Source organism: Vicugna pacos, chromosome 3 (assembly GCF_048564905.1).
Source record: "Vicugna pacos chromosome 3, VicPac4, whole genome shotgun sequence".
Lineage (NCBI taxonomy): Eukaryota > Metazoa > Chordata > Mammalia > Artiodactyla > Camelidae > Vicugna > Vicugna pacos.
In genome coordinates this window covers 44,946,448-44,973,429 of record NC_132989.1, presented here as the reverse complement: position 1 = coordinate 44,973,429, position 26,982 = coordinate 44,946,448, and the positions used below count along the sequence as shown (strand labels likewise).

The 26,982-nt window shown below is 32.9% G+C and overlaps 1 protein-coding gene across 8 annotated transcripts in view; it reads right to left on the bottom strand.

Moving 5' to 3' along the window:
• The window catches only part of TMEM232 (transmembrane protein 232), a 246,282-nt gene that overhangs the window by 130,269 nt on the left and 89,031 nt on the right, over positions 1-26,982 (bottom strand). For all 8 annotated transcript variants that reach the window (XM_072958289.1, XM_072958292.1, XM_072958290.1 and 5 more), the window contains exon 12: positions 10,687-10,934. In XM_072958289.1, coding sequence (XP_072814390.1) covers positions 10,687-10,934 — 248 coding nt within the window. The remainder of the gene's footprint in view (positions 1-10,686; positions 10,935-26,982) is intronic.

The window sequence follows — 26,982 nt, the reverse complement described above, 5'->3', positions numbered from 1 at the left end:
GCATACTGGAGGTGGGTGTATATTAAGCACAGTTCTCTCACTGGCAATTGGACTTCACTTCCAGTACCACTTCAACCTCTAGAAGTTTTAACATGTTAAATGACTGATCTAACCAATGATTATCTAACCAACATTTTAATAATAGAATATTTCACAAAGGTTCCAAAAATAGGAGCCCATCTCTGAAGATTCAATCAGGTTTTCTCTCTCTCTTCAAGTGAAAATTATGATGAGCCATGTTAACAATCAACATTCCAAGCTTTACTCTTCCATAATGGGTCAGGACACCACACCCTTGAAATACATGCGTGACATAGAACCAGGACTGAATTGCACTCTAATTCAATAACTAGAAACAAGAAGGGAAGAAAACATAACCAAGAAGGAAATCATCATGAAAGTGTATGTTCTTTTTGAAATGCTGCTAGTAGCAATCATGACTTAAAACAAAAAAGGAAAAAATGGGGCACAAAAATGTAAATTTTCCGTTTATTATTTATCACGACTTTATTAAGTTAAGAAATAAATATTATACTGTGAAGAAAATAAATATTTTAGAAAATCTACTAAATTATAGAACAAAAGGAAAAGGAACTAACGTGTCCAGGCTCCTTACTTACATTTTTTGACTCTAACCTCAGGACTGAGAGGGATGTACGACTTTTACATTTTTCAAGATTAGCCTAAGGCTCAAAGAAGTTAAGTCACTTACTCTAAATCAATCAGACAAAAAAGCTATAAGATAAACATACTTGATATTCTGTAAAGGAGGCATGAACTTTTTTCCCTGCATGAAACAGAACAAACAGGTGTGTTTAAGGCATTTTATTTAAGAATCCTTTGGAACTCTTTTTTAAAATTTCTCTTTCTAAATATACACAGGCACACATATAACATATAATATGTGTATTTTATATGTAATATATACATCTATTTATATATTAGACACATATTTTCTGTATTATATATGTATATTTAAATATATATGTTACATATTATATTTTTTTGCTCCATTGGCTTTAGCCAAAATCATACTAAATGCAAAGTGCCTCTTCCTTGATATAGATTTCCAATACTAACTAGAGAGATACAGGGCTCAGGAAAAAAAAAATGTTTCTTAATCAAAATCGATACAAAAATTGAAAACAATACTTATTAAAAAAAAACCCGGTTCTTTATGACTTGAAGGTAAGTTTTTTAACAACTGCTCAAGGCTGAGCCATCAGATGAAGTTCACAGGAGAGGAAAGAAATCAGCACAGCGGACTCTGGAGTCAGAATGCATTCAAGTTCAAACACTAGCACTTAATGGCTATCAACTCTTGGGCAAATTACCAAACCTGTCAGTATTAATACCTACAAAAGGCAGATTTTATAGATACATAAAATCTATAAAGTTGATAAAATAATCATATCTACATCTAAGTGTAGTGCTTGTCTATAAAATGCACTCATGCAGGGTGGCAAACACTGGAGATTCATCTTGACTTGCCTGGCAACCTGCTGGCTAGAACTAGGAGTCTGAAGAGTCTCCCATTTTGTAAACCCAGCTCTCCAAGGAGCCCAATGGCCTCTGACTACAACTAGTAGGAACTTCCCAAGGGCTCCAAGTCCTGAGCATCTGGCATTTATTTCTAGCTTCCCCATCCAGCTGATGCTCAACCTCAAATGACTTGGCAACTGAGCTCAAAATGTTTATTTCTTCCTTGAAAAGGCAGTTTTCACCCTTACATTAGAAGAAGGTTGAATAGCAGTCAGGCAGTGTGTCGTCCATCAAAATGCAAACCCCAGTTTACTACCCAGTTGCTTCCTCAGATTTCAGCATCCCTCTCAATGAGATAATGAGAAATGGGGACCGCATGCCTCTTTCTGCTCACCATTAGTCTCTCCAGTAAAGCCTTATCTCATGGAATGTGGTGCCTACCTTTTCCCATCTTGTCTCCATTTAGTAAATGGTAGATACTCCTAGTTCCACTACCTTGGAATTTGCTCCTTTTGTAAAGGAGGCTGCAGAGGAGATGCAGTAGCCTTCAGGACAATCACCCTGTTTATGAAGTCAGCTATGTGAAACGTCCTGCCTGAATGGCAACAGATATTCTCTGTCCATTCTCATAGTTCTACCTGCGCTCTCTTCTAGGCGCTGGCCTTATACACCAAGTTTTCTGACATAGCATTTTTTTGAGCAAATTAATCCTAATCAGAGATAAGTTTTAAGTTAATATTCCCCTAGTCTTTGTATGTGTGCAAATAATCAGTTGTGTATGAGTTTTCAGAAATTCAAGGCATAAGCTTAGAAAATACACTTACAAGAAAACCCCAGAAGCCAAGAAGTATAGATGCGGCAACTGGTTTTTGAAAATTCGATATTTAGAGTTCTGAATTCTCAGCCTTAAGGTAAATTTAAGATAGTCTTACTGACAGAGAAAAGGATAAAACTGTGCTTTGAAGAAGTATTCTGTGCCTGGTTTTTTGGTTGCAGCTTTTATGATATAGTAAAGAAACATAATGATTTTTTCATTTAAAAAAAAAACACTGAGAGGCAAAAAGGAGCATGTATCCAACAGTATGTCTCCCTCACTTAAAGCAAAACCCCAGAAATTCAATACACAGAAGCAAAGTAATGAATTATCTTTTGAAAAAATTTATAAAGGAAAGAAGTCAAATCGGCAAGTCATTCAGAGCAAAATATATGTTTCTAAACATATGAAAGAAAGAACTCCTGATTTCAAAGAATTTTATAGGCTAAAAACACAAGTGAGGAAAAATATTTTGGGAAAAAAATTATAGATCATGAGATGTAGCAGATGCTTCATCAATAAAGAAGCTCCAATTTTCTCCTTACTAGTAAATTTTCAGATTTTCACATGGAAATAAGTATGTTTTAGTGCCCCAAGGCAATAAAGAAACATATTATCTTAAACTTCTTGTCTTTTTACCTCTTAAATGTGCCCTGTCTTCCATAGGAGTCCTTAAATGTTCGCCTGCTTGCCATCTTACACGTTGCTATTTGGACAACATAAAATGGAGATTTCTAGGAATACTTGATGAGGAACTGCTGATATGACCCTGAGTCAAGAAGATCTTTAAAATGTGGAAAAAGGTGAGGCAGACTGTCAGCTTTAAATTATGTCTCTGCGTTTTACCTATAGGACTTCAACATACTCAAATATTCATTAATTGCATTAATTCCACTCTGTGGACCTGGAAGTGGGAGGAGGTGGAGAAATGCCAAAAGGGATGAGCTACAGGACTGGTAACTAGATGGAGAATTAAGCAAACGGGAGAAATAACATTTCCCACAGTTAATGTTCAGTGAGCCACAGCCATTTTTTCAGCGCATAGCTTAGGGTTAAACTTGTTCCTCAACAACTTTTTTCAAAGCTGGTCTGTCTGTTACACCTAATAGACAGTAGGGACTGTTCAAGCAGGCCTGACCTAGCCTCAGTCTTGATGTCACTGAACTATAGCCCTACTCCACTCATGTCTGTTGCACCCAAAGATTAGTTCATCCATAACTGGAGCTGGCAATATGCACAACTCCAGGGGGCACTGTTCCCATGCATCACAGCATGCAGGATGCAATGGGAGAGGTACCCTGTGAGAGGTACCCTGTGCTACCCTGAGGGGCTTCTGCTAGGGGGAGCTCAGGCTGCTGTGTTGCAGCTGCTCTCTCGTTAGAACCAGAGACTCTCAGTGTAATTTCCAGACACTGTAATGAGCTAAAATGGATAAGGAGATAACATTTTTTCAAACATCAGTGATGAATGATACTCATTTACGTAATGAACGGTAGGCTCTGATGAGAGGTCTCATTTACGAATCCTTCAAAGCCTACAGGACTCTATGGGTCTTAACCGCACCCATGCCTCTTTTGTCTCCTTCTCTGACCCATATATTCTCTTCCCCATCCCCAAACCCCGTCCATGTGTACTTCCCATTCTCAGTATGTCTCTCCCCTTACTTACACCTTCTCCCTTTCCTTTTGATCTCTTATCTTTCTTTCTGCTCCTTTCATTTCTCTGCTCTGCTATTTTAAGCATCTCCACTATGTTTCCTTGTCTTTATCCTCCTTGGTCTTTCCTTTCTTCGTCCCAGGGGGCACCATTCATCCCCACCTGCCTTTTAACTGTCTATTTACATTTTCCCCTGCTGCTGCTTTCATCTCCTTTTGCCAATACTCAGTTTCTTCTATTTTTCTAGTTTCTTTTTCACTATTTTTCCTTTAATTGACCATGATGAGAAACCAAAGCACACTTGTACAGTGTCCTCCCTGTGGTCCCAGGTTAATTTTTGTTTGGTGTCTGTGGTCCTTGAGAAGGTACAGAAGACATTGGGGATTCAAAAGCAAATCTCAAAACCCCTAACACTTAAAGCTGGCCTTTTCATTGTACCTTGAACATATTGCAATTTTATAAGTATTTATGATATATGCTGAAGAATATTTTTAATAATATTTATTTCTGGACTGCACAGGAGACTAATAAAGTGTATTCTTTGTGTTTCTTAACCTCAAATATATATATTTTCTTCACTGGTTTTTAAATTCTTGGAAAAAATGCTTAAACTTATATTAAAACTCTTCTCAATATGTGTCTTCTTTTCTCTTAACTATTTGTGTACAGAAGAGGAAAGCCTGCCTCCTGGCCTTGTCCCACCCAATTACTACACCTACAGTAAAGTCTGCCTTTGGGCAGCAACAGTCACATGATTATGGAACTCAAACAATGATTTAGGCAAATACTAAGAAAATTTCCCAAATAATTTACTGTTTTCTTCAAGAAAATAGAAAATGAACCACAAAACAGATGGAAGAAAAGAAGTAACAGACTCACAGACACAGGAACAAAAATACACGAGTTAGAATCCAAAAGCTGGTTCATTGGAAAAAAAAAAACATAAAATAGATTAAATACCAAATAAACTAATTAAGGAGAAAAAAAGGGAAAAAATGCAAACACACAAAGTAAGAACTGGTTAAATGGGGAAGTAACCACAGAAACAGAGAATGAAAGGAATCTTATGACACAATTTTGTTGAACAATGGCCAAATAAATTTTGAAAAATGGGATAAAATACTTAATACTGAAGAAAGCATAATTTGTTAAAATTGAATTAAAAAGATGTATGGGAAACAGTGTGGAGATTCATTAAAAAACTAAAAACAGATTTACCATATGATCCAGCAATCCCACTCCTAGGCATATAACCCAGAGAAAACCCTAATTCAAAAAGATACATGCACTCCAATGTTAATAGCAGCCAATAGCCAAATCATGGAAGCAACCTAAATGTCCATTGACAGACAACTGGATAAAGAAGTTGTGGTGTATTTATACAATGGAATACTTCTCAGCCATGAAAAAAAATGAAGTAATGTCATTTGCAACAGCATGGATAAATCAAGAGATTATCACATTAAAAGAAGTAAGTCAGACAGAAGAAGACAAATATATGATATCACTTATATGTCGAATCTGGAAAAAAAATCACACAAATGAACTTATATACAAAACAGAAACAGACTCATAAACATAGAAAACAAACATATGGTAACCCAAGGGGAATGGGTAGAGGAGGGATAAATTAGAAGTTTGGAATCAGCAGATATAAACTACTATGTACAAAATAAATAAATAATAAGGTCCTACTGTATAGCACAGGGAATGATATTCAGTATCTTATAATAACGTATAATGAAAAAGAATGTATACAAATGTATACTTGAATCACTATGCTGTACACCAGAGACAAACACCACACTGTAAATCAACCATGCTTCAATTTAAAGAGAGAGAGGAAGATCTAAAGGGACTGATATTCAGGACAAACACTCCAGAGACTCTTATGGCAGGGGCCTCAAAGAATAAAAACTGAACCTAGCTGTACATGCACATTATGGCTGAACATCAGCCTTTTGAAGAGCCATATAAAATAGGAGAATCTGACAAAGAACTACCCATAGAAGAGCCATAAGGTACTAAAGGTTTAAGAGGAAATTCCACCAAAGCTTAAAAGATAGATAATTCTGAATTACTGAAATTATTCTAGTACATAGAAAAAGAAAAAGAAATGGGCATTTAGTGTTTTATAAAGATAACATTTAAAATCAGTTAAAATGTTGAAGGAAAATAGATGATTTAACAAATATTGTTGGAAAAACTCAATAGCCATCTGGATTGACACCTCACACTACACACCAAAAAGAATTTCAAATGGACCAGTGACGAATATGTTCAAAATGAATCATTAAAACTACTAGGAGAAATGCGACAACATTTTAATCTTAAAATTAAAAGATCTTTTTAAACAGATGAAAACAAATCCACAAACCATACTGTGACATGGAGAGAAAATTAAAAATAGACTTATAATTTCTTATATTTATGTTTTATACACTCTGGAAGGATACACAAGCAATAATTATAGGGAGAGAAGGGAGTAAACTAGGCAAATGTAAGTCAGTATGAGACCGAGGCTTTCATTTACTTAAACAATAACTTATATTATGTAATAATATCTATTTTAAGCATGAAGAAACTTTCTGAAAAGGGAATACTTCCTCATGATAAAGTATCTAGAGGGTGGTAGAGCAAAAATTCAAATTAAAAAAAGAGAAACTAATTGAACAATTATATGGCAATAAATTGGACAACTTGGAAAAAACGGACAAGTTTCTACAAACATACAGTACACCAAAACTGAATCAAGAAGAAACAGATATGAATGGACCAATTGCTAGAAGTAAAATAGAACTAGCAATAAAAAACCTCCCTGCAAACAAAAGTCCAGGACCACATGGCTTCACTGGGGAATTCTATCAAATATACAAAGAAAAGCCATACCAATCCTTCTCAAACTCTTCCAACAGACAGAAGAGGAGGCAATACTCCCAAACTCATTGTATGAAGCCACCACCACACTGATACCAAAGCTAGATAAAGACACTATCAGAAAAGAAAACTACAGGCCAATATTGTTGATGAACACAGATGCAAAAATCCTCAACAAAATATTAGCAAACATAATCAAACAACACATAAAAAAGATCATACACCATGATCAAGTTGGATTCATCCCAGGGACACAAGGATGCTTCAACATGCACAAATCAATCAACATGATAAAACACATCAACAAGAGAAAGGACAAATATCACATGATCATATCAATCAATTGATGCAGAAAAAGCATTTGATAAACTTCAATACCCATTTAAGGTAAAAAAAACTCTAAAAAAGGGGGTATATATGAAACATATCTCAACATAATAAAAATTATTTATAATGAAAATAAGCCAGCATAATACTCAATGGTGAAAAGTTGAAAATCTTCCTGCTAAAATCTGGAACAAGATAAGGATGCCCACTCTCACCACTTTTATTCAATAAAGTATTGTAGGCCCTAGGCATAGAAATTGAACAAGAAAAAGAAATAAAAGGGATCCAAATTGGAAGAAAAGAGGAAAATTGTCTTATATGTGGATATCACGATACTATATATAGAAAACCCTACAGGCTCCACACAAATACTACTAGAAATGAAAAAAGAATTTGGCAAGGTAGCAGGATGCAAGATTAACACACAGAAATCAATTGCATATTTTTGCAATAACACTGAAGTATCAGAAAAGAAAAGCAAAGAAACAATCATTTTTTAAAATTGTATCCAAATAATAAAATACTATCAATAAACCTGACCAAGGAAGTGAAAGTGTTATACATGGAAAACTACAAAACATTGACCAAGGAAATTAAAAATGACTTAAACAAACGGAAAGATATTCCATGCTTTTGGACTGGAGAATTATTATTGTTAAAATGGCCATACTACACAAAGAAAGCTACAGATTTAATGTGATCCCTACCAAATTACCCAGGATACTTATCACAGAACTAGAACAAATAATCCTAAAATTTATATGGAAAAACAAAGACCCAGAATTGCCAAAGTAATATTGAAGAAAAAGGACGAAGCTGGTAGACTTCAGACAATACTACAGAGCTACAGGACTCAAAACAGCATGGTGTTCATACAAAAATATACATATGAATCAGTGAAACAGAACAGACAGCCCAGAAATAAACCCACAAACTTTTGGTCAATTAATATTTGACAAAGGAGGCAAGAACATACAATGCAGTAATGACAGTCTCCTCAACAAATGGTATTGGGATAACTGGACAGCTTCATGTAAATCAATGAAGTTAGAATACTCCATCACACCATACACAAAAATGAACTCAAAATGGCTTAAAGACTTAAATATCAGACTATAAACCTCTTAAAAGAAAACATAGGCAAAACATTATCTGACATAAATCTCAGCAAAATTCTCTTAGGGCAGTCTACCCAAGCTATAGAAATAAATGCACAAATAAATAAATGGGACCTAATTAAACTTATAAGCTTCTGAAGAGCTAATGAAACCATAAGCAAAACAAATGGCAACCTGTGGAATGGGAGAAAATATTTGCAAAAGAAGAGACTGATAAAGGGCTTAATTTCCAGAATATATAAACACCTCATACAACTTAATAAGAAAAAAACAAACAACCCAATACAAAAATGGGCAGTAAAGCTAAAAATGCAATTCTCCAATGAAGACATACAAGTGGCCAATAGGCACGTGAAAAAATACTCATTATCGCTAATTATCACAGAAATGCAAATCAAAGCTACAATGAGGTACATCTCACAAGTCAGAATGGCCATCATTCAAAAGTTCACAAACAATAAATGCCGGAGAGGTTTTGGGAAAAGGGAAACCTCCTGCCCTATTGGTGAAAACTACACTTCACCAGCTACATTTGTTACATACGTTATGCAAGACAGTATGGAGATTCCTGAAAAGACTAAAAATAGACTTACCTTGTGATCCAGCAATCCCATTCCTGGGCATATATCCAGAGGGAACCTTAATTCAAAAATATGCATACACCCCAATGTTTATAGCAGCAGTATTTACAATAGGCAAGACGTGGAAACAAGTTAAATGTCCACTGACACATGAATGGATAAAGAAGCTGTAGTATATTTATGCAATGGAATACTACTCAGCCATAAAAGAGAATAAAATAATGCCATTTGCAGCAACAAGGATGGACTTGGAGATTCTCATTCTAAGTGAAGTAAGCCAGAAAGAGAAAAAAGAATATATGATATCACTCATATGTGGAATCTAAAAAAAAAGTCAAACTTATTTACAAAACAGAAGCAGACTCACAAACATAGAAAACAAACTTATGGTTACCACAGGGAAAGGTGGAAGGAAGAGATAAATTGAGATATTGAGATTTGCAGATATTACCTTATATATATACCTATAAAATAGATCAGCAACAAGCTTATACTGTATAGCACAGGGAAGTATATTCAATATATTTTAGTAACATGGTGAAAAAGAATATGAAAAAAAAATAGATGTATGTTCATGTGTGATTGAAGCTCTGTGCTGTACACCAGAAATTGACACAACATTGTAAATTGATTACACTTCAATATAAATATATATCCATAAAAAAAGCACAAATAAACAAATGGAACCGAATTAAGCTTATAAGCTTTGCACAGCAAAAGAAACCATAAGCAAAACAAACCATATGGAATGGGAGAAGATATTTGCAAAAGATGAGACTGACAAGGGCAGTTTTCCAGAATATGTGAACACCTCATACAACTTAATAAGAAAAAGACAAACAACCTAATCCAAAATGGGCAGTAGGCCTAAACAGGCAGTTCTCCAATGAAGACATACAAATGGCCAATAGGCACATGAAAACATGCTCATTATTGCTAATTATCACAGAAATGCAAATCAAAGCTACAATAGGTATATCTCACAACAGTCAGAATGGCCATCATTCAAAAGTTCACAAACAATAAGTGCTGGAGAGGTTGTGGGGAAAAGGGGAACCTCCTACACTGTTGGTGGGAATGTAGTTTGCTGCAGCTACGTTTGTTACATACGTTATGGAAAACAGGATGGAGATTCCTGAAAAAACTAAAAATAGACTTACCTTATGATCCAGCAATCCCACTCCCGGGCATATATCCAGAGGTAACCTTAATTCAAAAATATACATACACCCAAATGTTCATAGCAACACTATTTACAATAGCCAAGACATGGAAACAACCTAAATGTCCATCGACATGTGAATGGATAAAGAAGCTGTGGTATATTTATACAATGGAATACTATTCAGCCATAAAAAGAGAGTAAAATAATGCCAATTGCAGCAACATGCATGGACCTGGAGATTGTCGTTTTAAGTGAAGTAAGCCAGAAAGAAAGAAAAATACCATATGGTATCACTTATATGTGGAATCTAAGCTAATAATAATAAAAAAAAGACAAACTTATTCACAAAACAGAAACAGATTCACAGACATAGGAAACAAACTTATGATTACCAGGGAGGAGGTGGTAAGAAGGGATTAGTTGGGAGTTTGAGATTCATAGTTACTAATATACATAAAATATATGAACAACAAGTTCAAACTATATAGCACGGGAAATTCAGTATCTTGTAGTAACTTATGGTGAAAATGAATATATATATATATGTTCATGTGTGACTGAAGCATTGTGCTGTAAACCAGAAATTGACACAAAATTGTGACCTGACTATACTTCAATAAAAATATATATGTACAAAAAAAAAAGTGAATAGTGCTTCACTTTTACCTTATAGTAAAACGTAGAACCCGCTTCTTCATGGAATCCTGCTTTTTATTCAGATATTTCATCGGGTCCCGTTTTCTCAATGGTTTTTCCAGAGGAAGGACACAGGCATCAGGGGAGGGGAAGCAGAGTTTGGAGAGCACGTTGGCAATTCTCCATCCTATGTATTTGGAGAAATTTTCATCCCCTACACTTGATAAATCTTTTGTCCTATAACTTGTGAAAGGATCAGTTGGGTCATTTATCTCAGCCTGTGTATAGAAAAGCAAAAAGAACAAGTTGAATAAGAATTAGATGAGAGAAAAAGTAATCTATTATTAAACAAAAGTTAAAATGTATCTTTATTTTCTTTGGCTAGTATTACATTATTCTTATCAAATAAAAACAAGCTTTAAAAGAAATAAATGCAACTTCCCAAAGGATTTTAAATATTATAACAAGAAATTTCATTGAAATAAACAATTAGGCATGAAGGAGATCAGTCTTGAAATTTAAAAAATTTAATGATATAATTTTTATTTTAAATTTGTATACTTTCTACAGAACCTCATAATCATTGATAATATTTACTTAGGAAGAAATTAAGCAATCAGTTGACCTAATATAGATGTTTCAATAAGTGAGAATTTCAATTCTCTGTGCATAATCTAAACTCTCCTTGAAGTCAGCAAAAAGTTTCTACAGAACAAAATTTGGTTAAGTAAAACACAAAAAAGGCTTTATATTTAACTTTCATTGAAGATGTCCTAGGATTTAGATTTAGGTTGAACTGAATATGTCCTAATATAAAAAAAAAAAGCTAACAAACAATTCCACGATATTTAAGCAATTTTTATTCAGGAAACAGCAATTTTCTGAATTTTCCTATTTATATTCAATAATGCCCATGACTGATTCTTAATTATGTCTTCTTCTGAAAGGACTAGAGGAATATTTTCCTTTGGCAGGAATCAGTAATAAATGAAGATGTAAGTTTCAAACTGTCACATGTTACACTTTTTTTTAAACTGTTGAGAATGTGTTAGTGTTAAAAATTCCCTTTCTCATAAATTAGTTGGGCGTGGCCTCCTTTCATTTAAGTTTTTATAGCTTTATTTAATATTATCCATCTTCAGGCAGCTCATTACCAGTAACTCAGGATTTATTTTAAATGTTTATAGATCCTATGGTAGAAAATGAAGGAATAAAAAATGTTTTTGTGAAGATGAACATCTAACTTAACCTCTTTAGAATTCCAAAATCTGGTTTGGCTCAATGAAATTACTGTTTAAAGACTGACAATTGCATTATCTAGACAAAATTATAGTGCAAAAAAATGAGATCGATTTTATGATAAAGACTGAAAAAACAAAGGGTAAAGCAATGACGAATATAGCAAAATGCAGATAAGTAAATGTGGAATTATTATGAAGGTATGAGAAAGAATAACATGCAAAGAACATCTTTAAAAAGGGTAAGGTGAAATTCATGCAAATATACATGCATCAAAAAATGAAAAGGCTCAAAATACCCTCGAAATGCTAGAAAATTAATATTGAAAATTTAAAAGAGAGCTCTATTTTTACTATTTCAGAAAAAGAACTTTATCACTAGCCCTGATTGAACTATATCTATTCTTAAAATTTATTTGATTTCAATTATCTCTAGATGTTGGAACTAGTACATAATTATGTTTATACTACTCTCAGTTTTATATCTCACTTATTAACTAGGTCTAATCATGGAACAAGCATTCAGTTTAAAACAAGAAATTAAATTGTGCCTAGGACATGCTGGACCTATCAGGATTTTTAGGACATTATTTAATCTCTCAAAGTTTATATGCTCATCTATAAAATGGTAATCACAATACCTAGGCTGTTTATTCTACATAGTTTTCCTGGATTTTTTTTTCCATAAAAAAGGTACTTCAAACACAATATAATAGTATATAGTATTGCTTCGAACACAGTATAATAGTATATAGTATTGCACAAACATATGATTATGAGCTCTTCAAAGCTGAGAGTGATGAATGAATAGATGGGTGGGTAAACAAATGAGTGGACCAACAAAAACAATGTCTTCTCATGACCTAATTTTTGGTAAAATACATTGCTTCCAGGAGACATGCATTATAGAATCCTGAGGTTCTTCATGCTGACTCATTTAGCTACTTTCTGCTTTCTCCTTCACATACTGGATAGGTTGTAGATCCAGATGCCAACTCTCTCAAGTACGAGAATGAAGGCATTCCCACATTTTTCACACTGGTTTCTTGATTGAAAGCCCAGGTTAATTTTCCTCCCCCAAAGATGTCTAAGGCATTCAAGTTACAGAAATGTAGTTTCAAATATGGGTCCAATGAATATCTGCATTATCCAAAAAAGGTTTTGTTTGTTTTATTGCAGGAAAAAAGCCTGGAAAGCATAGGGGCTTTGCAGTTAGAAAGATTTGCAATCAGTCTGGCTATTCTACTTACTAATTAAAAATGCAAACTTGAAAAATTTAGTTAACCTTCCAGGCCTATGTTTTCTGTTTAGTTTGGTCCCATTATTTTTTGTTTGTGATACAGAGATAATAATAACCACCTCTAAGAGTTTGTGATGGTTCACTGAGACAACAAAGGATGATCTGTCTCACAACAGTGAGAAACTCAACAGGTTTTCAGCTCCTTTCAGGGTGACCCTAAGACAGTCACCAACACTCAGGCTTTTGCACCCTTCCCCTCCACCAACCTAGAGAAAACTTGATCCAACATCTTCACACTGAAAACAAATTTGTTACACTGTCACTTTCATATTTGCAAATTTATCAAACAGGATTATGATTATACTTCTGCAGTCAACCCTTTTCTAAAGAGTCTTCCTTCTCTTAAAACTATTATCTAATGTTATAATTCAGAGACTATGAATTTATTTCTGCCAATGATGCATAAATATAAATCAATACTTCTTGGAAGTAAACTTACCCAAAATATTAATAACCATTGTTTACAACAGATTCCAAATTCATGAATTTACTACTATTTAGCTTGCCCATAAACATTATCTCAAATTCCATATTCAAACATTATTTGGAAATTTACATTTTTATGATGTGTCCATATATTTAGCAATCTTCATTAGGCTTTAAAATTCAGGATTTTTCTTATTGCTTTGTTGAAATTTGACACTTTTATTAAGAAACAAATGGTGATTTCTGTATATCTAGGTTAATTTTTACTCAGTAAGTATTAAAACTGGAAAATCAGTATCCTTAAGAATATTTATCTCACACATATATTCTAGCCACATGCAGGGGCAGATACCTGCCCTTCTGTCTTTATATTGGGCATAATTACGGTAAAAACCAGGATTCATGTAGGTTGGCAAGAAGATGGGTAAGTCAGAACAGGGAATACTCAAGGAATAATGATGTAGTAGCAACAGAGAAGAAAATAAACTCTTCAGAGTTCTGAATTTTCCATCAACAATTAGGGAAATGTAACAAACACATCAAAATTTAAACTAACACTACTCTTGACAAGAGAGAATAATAGAGAAATAGGATACTAAGCCATTACAGCACAGTTTGCATAAAATTTTGTTTTTATCTCTTGCTCTGTCTCCCTTTTTGGTCTCCACCTGTCCTTAAGTAATCTTAGAGCTGGGAGTATTTAAACTGTAAAAAAATAATAATAATTTTTTTCTTCAAACTTCAAAATTTGAATATAAATAATTCAGTGGTGGTCTCAAAAGATTACTTCCAAAGCAGGAGCAGCAATACTCATAACAGACAAAATGGGCTTTAAAACAAAGCCATAAAGAAAGATAAAAGACACTATATAATGATCAAAGGAGCAATACAAGATGACGATATTATATTCATTAACATATATGCATCCAATACAGGAGCACCTAAATATACAAAACAAATGCTAACAGACATAAAAGGAGAAACTGATATGAATATGATAATAGTAGGAGACTTTCACACCCTACTAACATCATTGGACGGGTCTTCCAGACAGAAAACCAGTAAGACAATGGATATACTAAATGACACAATAGAACAGTTGGGCTTGGTTGATATTTTTAGGACATTACATCCCTCCAAAACAGAATATACATTCTTTTCAAGTGCGCATGGAACATTATCTAGGATAGACCACATACTTGGGCACAAAAGAAGCCTCAACAAATTTAAGATGACAGAAATTATTTCAAGTATCTTCTCTGACCACAATGACATGAAACTGAAAATCAACCACAGGAAAACAAATGAGAAAAAAAAATGACAGCATGGAGATAAAACAGCATGCTACTAAAAAACCAGTGGGTCAATGATGAAATCAAAGAAGAAATTAAAAAATACCTTGAGACAAATGAAAATGAAAACACAACCACACAAAATCTATGGGATGCAGCAAACACAGTGCTAAGAAGGAAGTTCATGCCAATATAGGCCTTACTCAAAAAACAGGAACAAGCTCAAATAAACAACCTAACCTACCACCTAAAAGAAGTAGAAAAAGAAAAACAAAACCTAACATCAGCAGAAGGAAAGAAATAATGAAGATCAGGGAGGAAATAAATAAAATAGAGATTAAAAAAAATAGAAAAAATCAATTAAACCAGAACCTGGTTATTTGAAAGAGTAAACAAAATTGACAGACCTCTGGCCAGGCTCACCAAGAAAAGAGAGGACAAAAATAAACAAAATAGAAAGGAAAATGTAGAAATTACAATCAACACCACAGGAATACAAAAAAATCATAAGAGAACATTATGAACTGTATGGCAAGAAACTGGACAACTTGGAATAAATGGACAAGCTTCTAGAACATACAGTTCACCAAAACTGAAGAAACAGATGATTTGAACAGACCAATCACTAGAAGTGAAATAGAATCAGCAATTAAAAAACCTCCTTGCAAACAAAAGTCCAGGACCACATGGCTTCACTAGAGAATTCTATCAAATACACAAAGAGCTCTACTGATCCTTCTCAAACTCTTCCAAAAGAATGAAGAGAAGGGAATACTCCCAAATTCATTCTATGAAGCCACCACCACCCTGATACCAAAGCAAAAAAAAAATACTACCAGAAAAGAAAAATACAGGCCAATATTGTTGATGAACATAGCAAACAAAATCCAACAACACATAAAAAATATCATACACCATGATCAAGTTGGGTTCATTCCAGGGACACAAGGATGGTTCAACATACACAAAACAATCAATGTGATACACCACATAAACAAGAGAAAGGACAAATGTCACATGATCATATCAATCAATAGATGTAGAAAAAGCATTTGATAAAATTCAACACCTATTTATGATAAAAACTCTAAACAAAGTGGATATAGAGGGAACATACCTCTACATAATAAAAGCTATTTATGACAAACCTACAGCCATAATACTCAATAGTGAAAAGTTGAAAGCCTTTCTGCTAAAATCTGGAACAAGACAAAGATGCCCACTCTCACCACTTCTATTTAATATAATATCGGAAGTCCTAAGCATAGAAATTAAATGAGAAAAAGAAATAAAAGAGAAACAAATTGGCAGAGAAGAGGTAAAACTGTCATTATATGTGAATGTCATGATAACATATATAGAAAACCCCAAAGGCTCCACACAAAAACTACTAGAGCTGATAAAATAATTCGGCAAGATAGCAGGATATAAGATTAACATACAGAAATCAGATACATTTCTTTACACTAACAATGAAATATCAGAAAGGAAAGGAAAGAAACAATTCTTTTAGAAATTGCATCCAATGCAATAAAATACTTAGGAATAAATCTGACCAAGGAAGTGATAGCCTTTTACATGGAAAACTACAAAACAATGACCAAGGAAATTAAAAATGACTTAAAGAAATGAAAAGATATCTCATGTTCTTGGACTGGAAGAATCAATATCATTGAAATGGCCATACTGCCCAAGGTAATCTACAGATTTAACGCGATCCCTATCAAATTGCCCAGGATATTTTTCACAGAACTAGAACAAATAATCCTAAAATTTATATGGAAAAACAAAGACCCAGAATTGCCAAAGTAATATTGAAGACAAAGAATGAAGCTGTAGGAATAACCCTCCCAGACTTCAGACAATACTACAGAGCTACAGTAATCAAAACAGCATGTTGTTGGTAATAAAACATACATATGAATCAATGAAACAGAGCAGACAGCCCAGAAATAAACCCACAAATTTTTGGTCAATTAATCTTTGACGAAGGAGGCAAGAACATACTATGGAGTAAAGACAGTCTCTTCAGCAAATAGTGTTGGGATAACTGGACAACTGCATGTAAATCAATTAATTTAGAATACTCCATCACACCATACAGAAAAATAAACTCAAAATGGCTTAAAGACTTAAATATCAGACTATAAATCTCTTAAAAGAAAACATAGGCAAAACATTATCTGACATAAATCTCAGCAATAGTCCTCCTAGGGCAGTCTACCCAGGCAATAGATATAAAAGCAAAAATAAACAAATGGGATCTAATTAAACTTATAAACTTTTGCACAACAATGGAAATCATAAGCAAAACAAAATAGCAACCTATGGAATCGGAGAAAATACTTGCAAAAGAAGAGACTGATAAGGGCTTAATTTCCAGAATATATAAACACCTCATACAACTTAGTAAGAAAAAAACAAACAATCCAATCCAAAAATGGGCAGAAGATCTCAACCTGTAACTCTCCAATGAAGACATGCAAATGGGCAACAGGCACATGAAAAAATGTTCAGTATCACTAATTATCAGAGAAATGCAAATCAAAACTACAATGAGGTATCACTTCATACCAGTCAGAATGGCCATCATTCAAAACTTCACAAATGATAAATGCTGGAGAGTGTGGAGAAAAGGGAACTCTCCTACAATGCTGATGGGAATGTAGTTTGGTGTAGCCATTATGGAAAACAATACAGAGATTCCTCAAAAGACTAAAAATAGACATATCATATGATCCAGTAATCCCACTACTGGGTATACATCCAGAGGGAACCTTAATTCAAGAAGATACATGCACCCCAGTGTTCATAGCAGCACTATTTATAATAGCCAAGACATGGAAACAATCTAAATGTCCATCAACAGATGGCTGGATAAAGAAGCTGTAGTATATTTATACAATGGAATACTACTCAGCCATAAAAATAATAAAATAACGCCATTTGCAGCAACGTGGATGGACCTGGAGAATGCCATTCTAAGTGAAGTAAGCCAGAAAGAGAAAGAAAAATACCATATGATATCACATGTGGAATCTTAAAAAAAAAAAAAAAGGCAAAATGATCTTATTTACATAACAGAAACAGACTCACAGACATAGGAAACAAACTTATGGTTACCAGGGGTAAAGGGGGTAGGAAGGGATAAATTGGGAGTTTGAATTTGCAGACAGTAACAAATACATATATATATGTAAAATAGATAAACAAGCTTATATGGTATAGCACAGGGAACTATATTCAATATCTTGTAGTAACTTATGGTGAAAAATAATATGAAAATGAATATATGTATCTTCATGTATGACTGAAGCATTAAACTGTACAGCAGAAATTCACACAACATTGTAAACTGACTGTACTTCAGTAAAAACATATATATACAAAAATGATTTTTTCCTAAAGGAGATATAAATCCCACAAAGAAGGACAGCATTAACTCCTTGCTACTAAAATAATAGTCTTTATACCATTGTTATTGTCATTTCCTGAGAGCATGTCCTAGAGAATTTCAGGTCCTAATCCTGTATATATGTGTTACAGTTTAAGAAGGACTGATATAGTAGATTTAAAAAAGGACTAGATGGGAATATTCATTTTCCCACCTTACTGTGTGTTTTTGTACAAGTTACTCATTCTCTCTGGGCATGTTCCTTTATTCCTAAAATGAGTTGATAATAATACTCTCCAGGTTACTGTAAAAATTAAACACAAAAATTGAATATATTTTCTAGCATAATGCTTAGTACACAAACATTCTTCAATGCAAGTTAGTTCCTTGTTTGTATTTAATTTTGGTAACAGGATGACATGGAAATGGCAGAGTCTTTGGAAGAAGTTCACTCATAGGTCCATCCACCACCAGCAACTTATTTCAATCTTGTTTAGACTCAGATCCCACATCTATGTGAATGATGATGGTGGAGGAGAGTTAGGGGCTTATATGGTTAATATATGTAAGATACTTAGCACAGTGATGGGTACATTGTAAAAACTCTACAAATATTTTTATTTTCTTAAAATAATATATCTTTTATATTGGAATTCTACTGATAAATATTTAAAGAAACCATACTCTTCCAAAAATATATCTCCCTTTCCACATTCAAGGATTTCTATTTATGTCAAAAGAAGAGCCATATGTAGAGGAGGAGAGAAAGAGATACTGAGAGAATAGGGACCAATAATGTTGTTTGTTCTCTTTTGCTGCTTTATAGAGTACATTAAAAGTATGGAAATGGCATTAAGAATTAAAACAAATTTTATTTTACAGATCTTACCATGAAATGTTAACCACCAAGTGCTTTACCTAGTGAGTCAAAGGTGCTCTGAATAAAGTCACATATTCATTTTAGCTGTACATATTTCCTTTTGATATTTTAGGTCATATACCAGATGGCAGAAAGCATTTATACATGATGACTTTTCCTAGATGTGCCAACATATGCTGCTGAATTGCCTATACAGAAGAGCCTTGCTCATTGCAAGTCTCCCTGGAAGTATTTCAAACAAAGCACATCAATTAACATTTGTTTACTATGCCACTGTGAGTATATGACAGTTCTTGATTTCTTTCCCAAATACTCAGGCAACAGTTGGGTTTATATTGAATTTGTCAGATGAAGGGCTCATGTTTAGGGATCTATTTAGAAATGTTTTTCATTTCAAATATGCTATTAAATATCTCACCTCTTGTCTAACCCCCATTGAGAATGACATTTCATGAACAGATATAAGAAGAATTATAGAGTGTTATTATTGATTTAAAAAACATACAAGACACAAGAGTACATAATACAGTTAGTAAAAGATTTACCAGTGATGTAGATAAATTGAAGTATAAAAATTAGTTTATTAAATTCAATTGTTTATCATATGAATTGCATATTTAAGTATAAAAAGAGAAAATCTCTCTTACCTCCATAAATATACAAGTATAGTCAATCCTTATGAAATAAATCCTTCTTACTCTAATGTACAGTAGCTTATAGTTAAGGCTATAGTTCACTCTGTGTAGGTAATGTGATGATTTTCCTTTTATGAGGAGAGGTTTTGGAAGCATGGTGTTAGGAAGAAAAGGATAACAAAGTTTGTTATAATCATATTCATTTTCATTAACTGAAATAAGAGTGGAATACATATTTTTATTTCAGATCAAAGTATCTCAGGCATGTCTTCAGCGTATAGATTTTTTTGAGATGTTCTCTATACACATTAAGCAGTGAGGCAGCATATAAAGACTGAGATTTTTTACCACTTGTAAAAGAAAACTTCTATTTTATACCATAGAACTTGTTACCCAAAGAGGTATTACAGGCCAATAATATATGTGGTTCAATGGAATGTGGGAATTTGTAAGTTATTAAGGAAAACTAGGATGTTTAAGAATAAATAACTAAACTTTGTAATTTTAATACTGTAAATAAATGTTATGATATGGCCAAAAAAAAAAAAAAAAAGGAAAGAAAGCCTTGATTTTATTATGCTCATGTCTTACTGTAAAATTTAACATATTTGTAAACATAAATTATATAGAAAGTGCTCAGACTATGCCAGACAAGAAAGTACAATTTTAATAAATTCAAAATATTGTCTCTAACACATTACACCCGTAGACCAAATGTGCTCATTCTTTTGAAATTATCTTGCTTGGTCTTACTCATGTATGTGACTTAGTTGTTTAATTTATTCTATAGTACTATTATTAAGGTGCTAAAGAAGGCAGCTTCTAAAATCTGAAATAAATATGAGTATCATTTTCTGCAGAGATATTAGGCATAACAGCTAGTTTCAGCTGCAGAATTTATGAAAGTTAGAAGATCACACAGGAATAACAGAAGAACAGAGCTATAAGCACAGGCATGACAGAGAAAAACTGAAAACTGCACAGATGTATAATCACTTTGGTCTTTTGAATAACTAGCTGTGGAGAATTAAAAGAGTTAGTTTAGATGTTATTTTTCCTGAACCTAATACAGACATGTTAATACGTAACTTCACATTAAAAATGATAACTAATAATAAATTAGGAAAAAAAAAAAACCTTAGACCAAAGTCATATAAATGATGCAAGGAAAAACATAAGCCAGGACAAGAATAAACAGAGCAATTGACTAAACACCTAACTTTGTCATATCTATAACAATATAGAATTCTTGGCCAACAAAACTATCTTTCAAACTGAATAAAAACCTTCTGTCAGTGAAAACTGACAGAATTAACCACCAGCTGATGCTCATGAAAAGAATATGGAAGAATTTTCTTAGAGGAGAAGAAAAATAATCCTGTATGGAACTGGTCAGTGATTCAAAAAGGAAGAGTAAGGATAAGAACAAGTAATATGTCAGTAAATCTAAAGAATATTGAGTGAATAAAACAATATTGTTATCTGTAAACACACAGACACACACACACACACAAATACATTCAGATAAACACACACAATTAAAGTGCTCAACAGGAAAATTGCATAAATAAAGAGAAATAAAAGGAGTTAAAATATCGTAAGACCACTTTATGTCCCAGAAAATATAAAACCTCTGTATTAGAATTCAATAATAAGAGATTCATTTTGTAACATTAGGGGTAATGAATAAAAGAATGTGTGACCACCAAATAAACAAACAAGGAGGGTGAGATGAATAGTACAATAAGAAAATCTTCCTGAAAAAGGCACAAATTGAGATTTTCTTTAAAAAAAGGAGAGAGAACAACCAGAAAACAAGTAACAAAATGGCAGTTAGTACGTAACTATCAATCACCACTTCAAATGTCAGTAGACTAAATAAACGTTGTAATCATAAAACATAGGATGGCTGACTGTATTAAAAAAAAAAAAAAAGACCTATCTACATGCAGCCTACAAGGCTCACCATAGAGCTAAAGACACACACAGACTGAAATGAGGTGATTAAAAATATATTCTATGCAAACAGAACTGAAAAGAAAGCTAGGGTAGCAATACTCATATCAGATACAGTAAACTTTAAAGTCAAAGCCTATAATAAAAGACAAAAGGGGTATTATATAATGATAAAGGAATCAGTGCAAGAAGATATTAACATTTGTAAACATATATGTACCTAATGTAGGAGCACCTAAACTATAAAGCAAATATTAACATATATAAACAGAAACTGACTATTACACAGTAATAGTAATAGATTTTAACTCCCCACTTATGTCAATGGACAGATCATCCAGAAAGAAAATCAATTAAAAAAAAAAAAGGAGTGGTGTTAACTGACACATTAGACCAGTTGAACTTAACAGATATCTACAGGACGTCCCAATCAAAAAGAGCAGAATACATACTGGATTCAAGTGTACATGGAAAGTTCTCCAGGAGAGATCACATACTTGGCCATAAAACAAATCTCAACAAAATTTAGAGGACAGAAATTACATCAAGTATCTTTTCTGACAACAACCATGTGAAACTATGTATCAATTACAGGAAGAAAATGGGATAACCACAAACACGTGGAAACTAAGCAGCATGCTACTTTAAAAAAAAAAAAAAAACACCGGGTCAACAAAGAAATCAAAGAGTAAATCAGAAATAAGACAAATTAAAATGAAAATTTTACAAAATCTATGGGACAGAGCAAAAGCAATTTAAGTGAAGCTTAAGCAGTTTAAGCTCTTTCACCATTTCTATTTAACACAGTAATGGAAGTCCTATCTACTACAATTAGACAAGAAGAAGTGAAAAGACAGCTCAAATTGGAAGAGAAAATGTAAATCTGTTACTATTTGCAGATGACACAATACTATATATAGAAAACCCTAAAGACTCCAGCAAAGAAAAAAAAAATTAGAATAAATGAATTAATTAAAGTTGCAGGCTACAAGATTAATATACAGAAATATGTTGCTTTTCTATAAACTAATAATGAACTATCAGAAAGAGAAAGCAAGAAAACAATCCCATTTAAAATTACATCAAAAAGAATAAAATATCCAGGAATAAACTTTTTTATCATTTAAAATTTTATTTTTATTGAAGTGTAGTTGATTTACAATGCTAGTTTCAGGTGTACAGCAAAGCATTTCAGTTATACATATACATACATATGTATACATGTATGTTCAGATTCTTTTCCATTATAGCTTATTACAAGAATTGAATATAGTTTCCTGTGCTATACAGTATGTCCTTGTTGTTTATCTATTTTGGATATAGTAGTGTATAGGAGGTGAAAGATCTATACTCTGAAAACTATAAGACATTAATAAGGGAAACTGAAGATGATACAAATACATGGAAAGATATCCTGTGTTCATGGATTAGAGGAATTAATATTGTTAAAATTTCCATACTACCCAAAACAATCTACAGATTTAATGAAATACCTCTCAAAATACCAATGATATTTTTCATAAAACTAGAACAAGTAATTGTAAAATTTGTACAGAACCCCTAAAGATCCCAAAGAGTCAAAGAAATCTTAGGAAAAAAGAACGAAGCTGAAGGTATCATGCTCCCTGACTTTAGACTTTAGACTTTAGACTACAAAGCCACAGTAATCAAACAATGTGGTACTGGCCAAAAAAAAAAAAAACCAGATATGTAGATCCTTGGAAAAGAATAGAGAGTCCAGAAAGAAACCCATGCACATATGGTTAATCAGTCTATAGCAAAAGCATCAAAAAATATACAATGGAGAAAAGACAGCCTCCTCAAGAAGAGGTGTTCAGAAAACTGGACAGGTACATGTAGAAGAATGAAATTAGAACATTTTCTTATACCATATACAAAATATGGACTTTAGTCAAAATGGACTAAAAATGTAAAATGCAAGACTGGGAACCATAAAACTCCTAGAAGAAAACATAGGCAGTACAGTCTTTGATGTAAGTCTTAGCAATAATTTTTTTGACCTGTCTCCTCAAGCAAGAGAAACAAAAGCAAAAATAAACAAATGGAGCTAATTAAACTTAAATGCTTTGCCCAGTGAAGAAAACCATCAACAAAATGAAAAGACAAACTACAGAATGGGAGAGGATATTTGCAAATAGTATTTCTGCTAAGGGGTTAATATCTAAAATATATGAAGAGCTCATACAAGTCAATATCAAAAAACAAACAATGCAATTAAAAAGTGGACAGAACCCAGGAATCCCACTCCTGGGCATATATCCAGAAGGAATCCTACTTCAGGATGACACCTGCACCCCAATGTTCATAGCAGCACTATTTACAATAGCCAAGACATGGAGACAGCCTAAATATCCATTAATGGATGACTGGATAAAGAAGAGGTGGTATATTTATACAATGGAATACTACTCAACCATAAAAACTGACAACATGCCATTTGCAGCAACATGGATGCTCCTGGAGAATGTCATTCTAAGTGAAGTAAGCCAGAAAGAGAAAGAAAAATACCATATGAGATTGTTCATTTGTGGAATCTAAAAAACAAAACAAAACAAAACACAAAGCATAAATACAAAACAGAAATAGACTCATAGACATAGAATACAAACTTGTGGTTGCCAAGGGGGCAGAGGGTGGGAAAGGATAGACTGGGATTTCAAAATTGTAGAATAGATAAACAAGAGTATACTGTATAGCACAGGGAAATATATACAAGATCTTATGGTAGCTCATGGAGCAAAAAAGGTGACAATGAATATATATATGTTCACGTATAACTGAAAAATTGTGCACTACACTGGAATTTGATACAACATTGTAAAATGATTATAAATCAATAAAAAAATGTTAAAAAAAAAAAAGTGGGCAGAAGACCTGAATAGACATTTCTCCAAAGAAGACATACAGATAGCCAAGAGGCCATGAGAAGATGCTCAACATCACTAATTAGCAGGGAAATTCAAACCAAAACCAAAATGAGATGTCACCTCACATGGGTCAGAATGGCTATCAACAAAAGGACAACACATTAGGAATGGTGAGGAAGTAGATTAAAAAGAACCCTAGTTCTAACCCTGTTAGTGGGAATGTAAATTGGTACAGTCTTCATGGAAAATTTTAATAATAAAATTAAAAGAACTACCATATGATCCAGTAATTTCACTCCTGGGTGTATATTTGAAAAGAACAAAAACACTGATTCACTGATTCAAAAAGATACATGTACCCCAATGTTCATAGCAACATTATTTAAAATAGCCAAGATGTGGAAGCAAACTGTCCATCAACAGATGAATGGATAAAAAAGTTGTGAAATAAACATATTATATTTTATATATATATAAAAACACACACACATGTATATAATGGAATATTACTCAGCCATGGAAAAGAATGCAATTTTGCCATTTGCAACAACATGGTTGGACCTGGAAGGTATTATGCTTAGTGAAATAAGTCAGACAGAGAAAGACAAATATTGTATGTTTACACTTACATGTGGAATCTAAAAATGGAAACTAATGATTGAATATAACAAAACAGAAACAAACTCTTAGACACAGCAAATAAATTAGTGGCCACCAGTGAGAAGAGGGGTGGGGGGCAGTGCAAGATAGGGAAAGGGATTAAGAGGTACAATATACTAGGTATAAAATAAGTAACATACAGGATGCAATATACAGTACAAGGAATATGGCCAATATTTTATAATAACTTTAATGCAACATAATTATATAAATATTGAATCACTATGTTGTGCACCTGAAGCTAATATAAGATTGCAAGTCAACTACACTTCAATAAAAAAGACTGGAATTAAAAGGGAGGAAAAAATTAAAAGAAAGCAAAGTAAAGGAGGTACAAACAGAATAGTAAATAATAAGATGTAGTAGTAAACATAAATATATTCTAATGATATTAAGTGCAAATAGAATAAGGGTTCAAATGTAAAGTCAATAATTTTCAGGTTAAAAAAACTGTTTCTCTAAAGATACATACATATAAGGATTCAGAGAGCTTGAAATTTAAAAAAACGAAATAGATACTCCATGCAAATACTAAACAAAAGAAGCCAGATAAAAGAAAGATACAGTGGTTATAAAAAAGATAGTTTTTATAAAAAAGAACATTTCATGATGATCTGAGTATTATGCCAGAGCACAGCAGAATTAAACTAGAAGTCAGCACTCATTACCATAATAACAGAATCTCCATATATGAAGCCATTAAGCTATAAACATCAATAACCAATGGTTCAAAATAGAAGTAATAGGTATCAATATCAAGAGAATAAAAATTTGTGTTTCAAAACACAAAGTTCATAAACCCTTGGCACATAGACTAAAAAGAGAACAAAGCAAAGAGCATCATGACAGGTTCTAAAGGCATTAAAAATATCACAGAATGATATGTGAGCAAGTTTGTATCTTTTAAAATGCAGATGAAATGGAAAATTCCTAGGGGGAAAAAAAACAACCAAAACTGATGTGATGAAAAATAAAGTCTAGGAAGGCAAATAACTGAAAAATTATTCCACAATTAAAAATCTTTCTATCAGAATCCATGACCAAATGGCTTCACTCGGGAATTCTACGAAATTATTACGGAAGCAATTATGACAATGCTACAAAGTTCTTCCAAAGAATAGATAAAAAGAGATAATCATTTCCAAAATCATTTCATTAGTTCAATATAACTTTGATTTAAAACCTTACATTATAAGAAAACATTGTAAGAAAAACATCATGGGTAAATATCCTAAGCAAAATAATATCAAAGCAAATATTGCCGTATTAAAAAGGCTATTACATCATCAAGTGTTTTTATTCCAGGTATGCAATGATTACTCAACATAAGAAAATCAAACAATGTAATCTACCAGTTTCCATGGGCAAGTTACTTCACCTTTCAAAAAGTTTAACTTCCCTTATTTAAAGTTTCAATTTCTTCATCAGTAAAATCAAGACTGTAAAAACTCATACATGATACGGTCTTTTTGAGGATTAAATAATTAATGCATGTAAAGTGCTTAGCACATGGCACACAGCAAAATGCCACACAAATCTTAGCTATAATTATTAGTGCCTTTTAAAAAATGATAAATATGAAAAAAATGAACATTCATATTGAAAAACGCAGTAGATTAAAATCTCATTTATGTAGTTCTCAATCCGAAAACCTCCT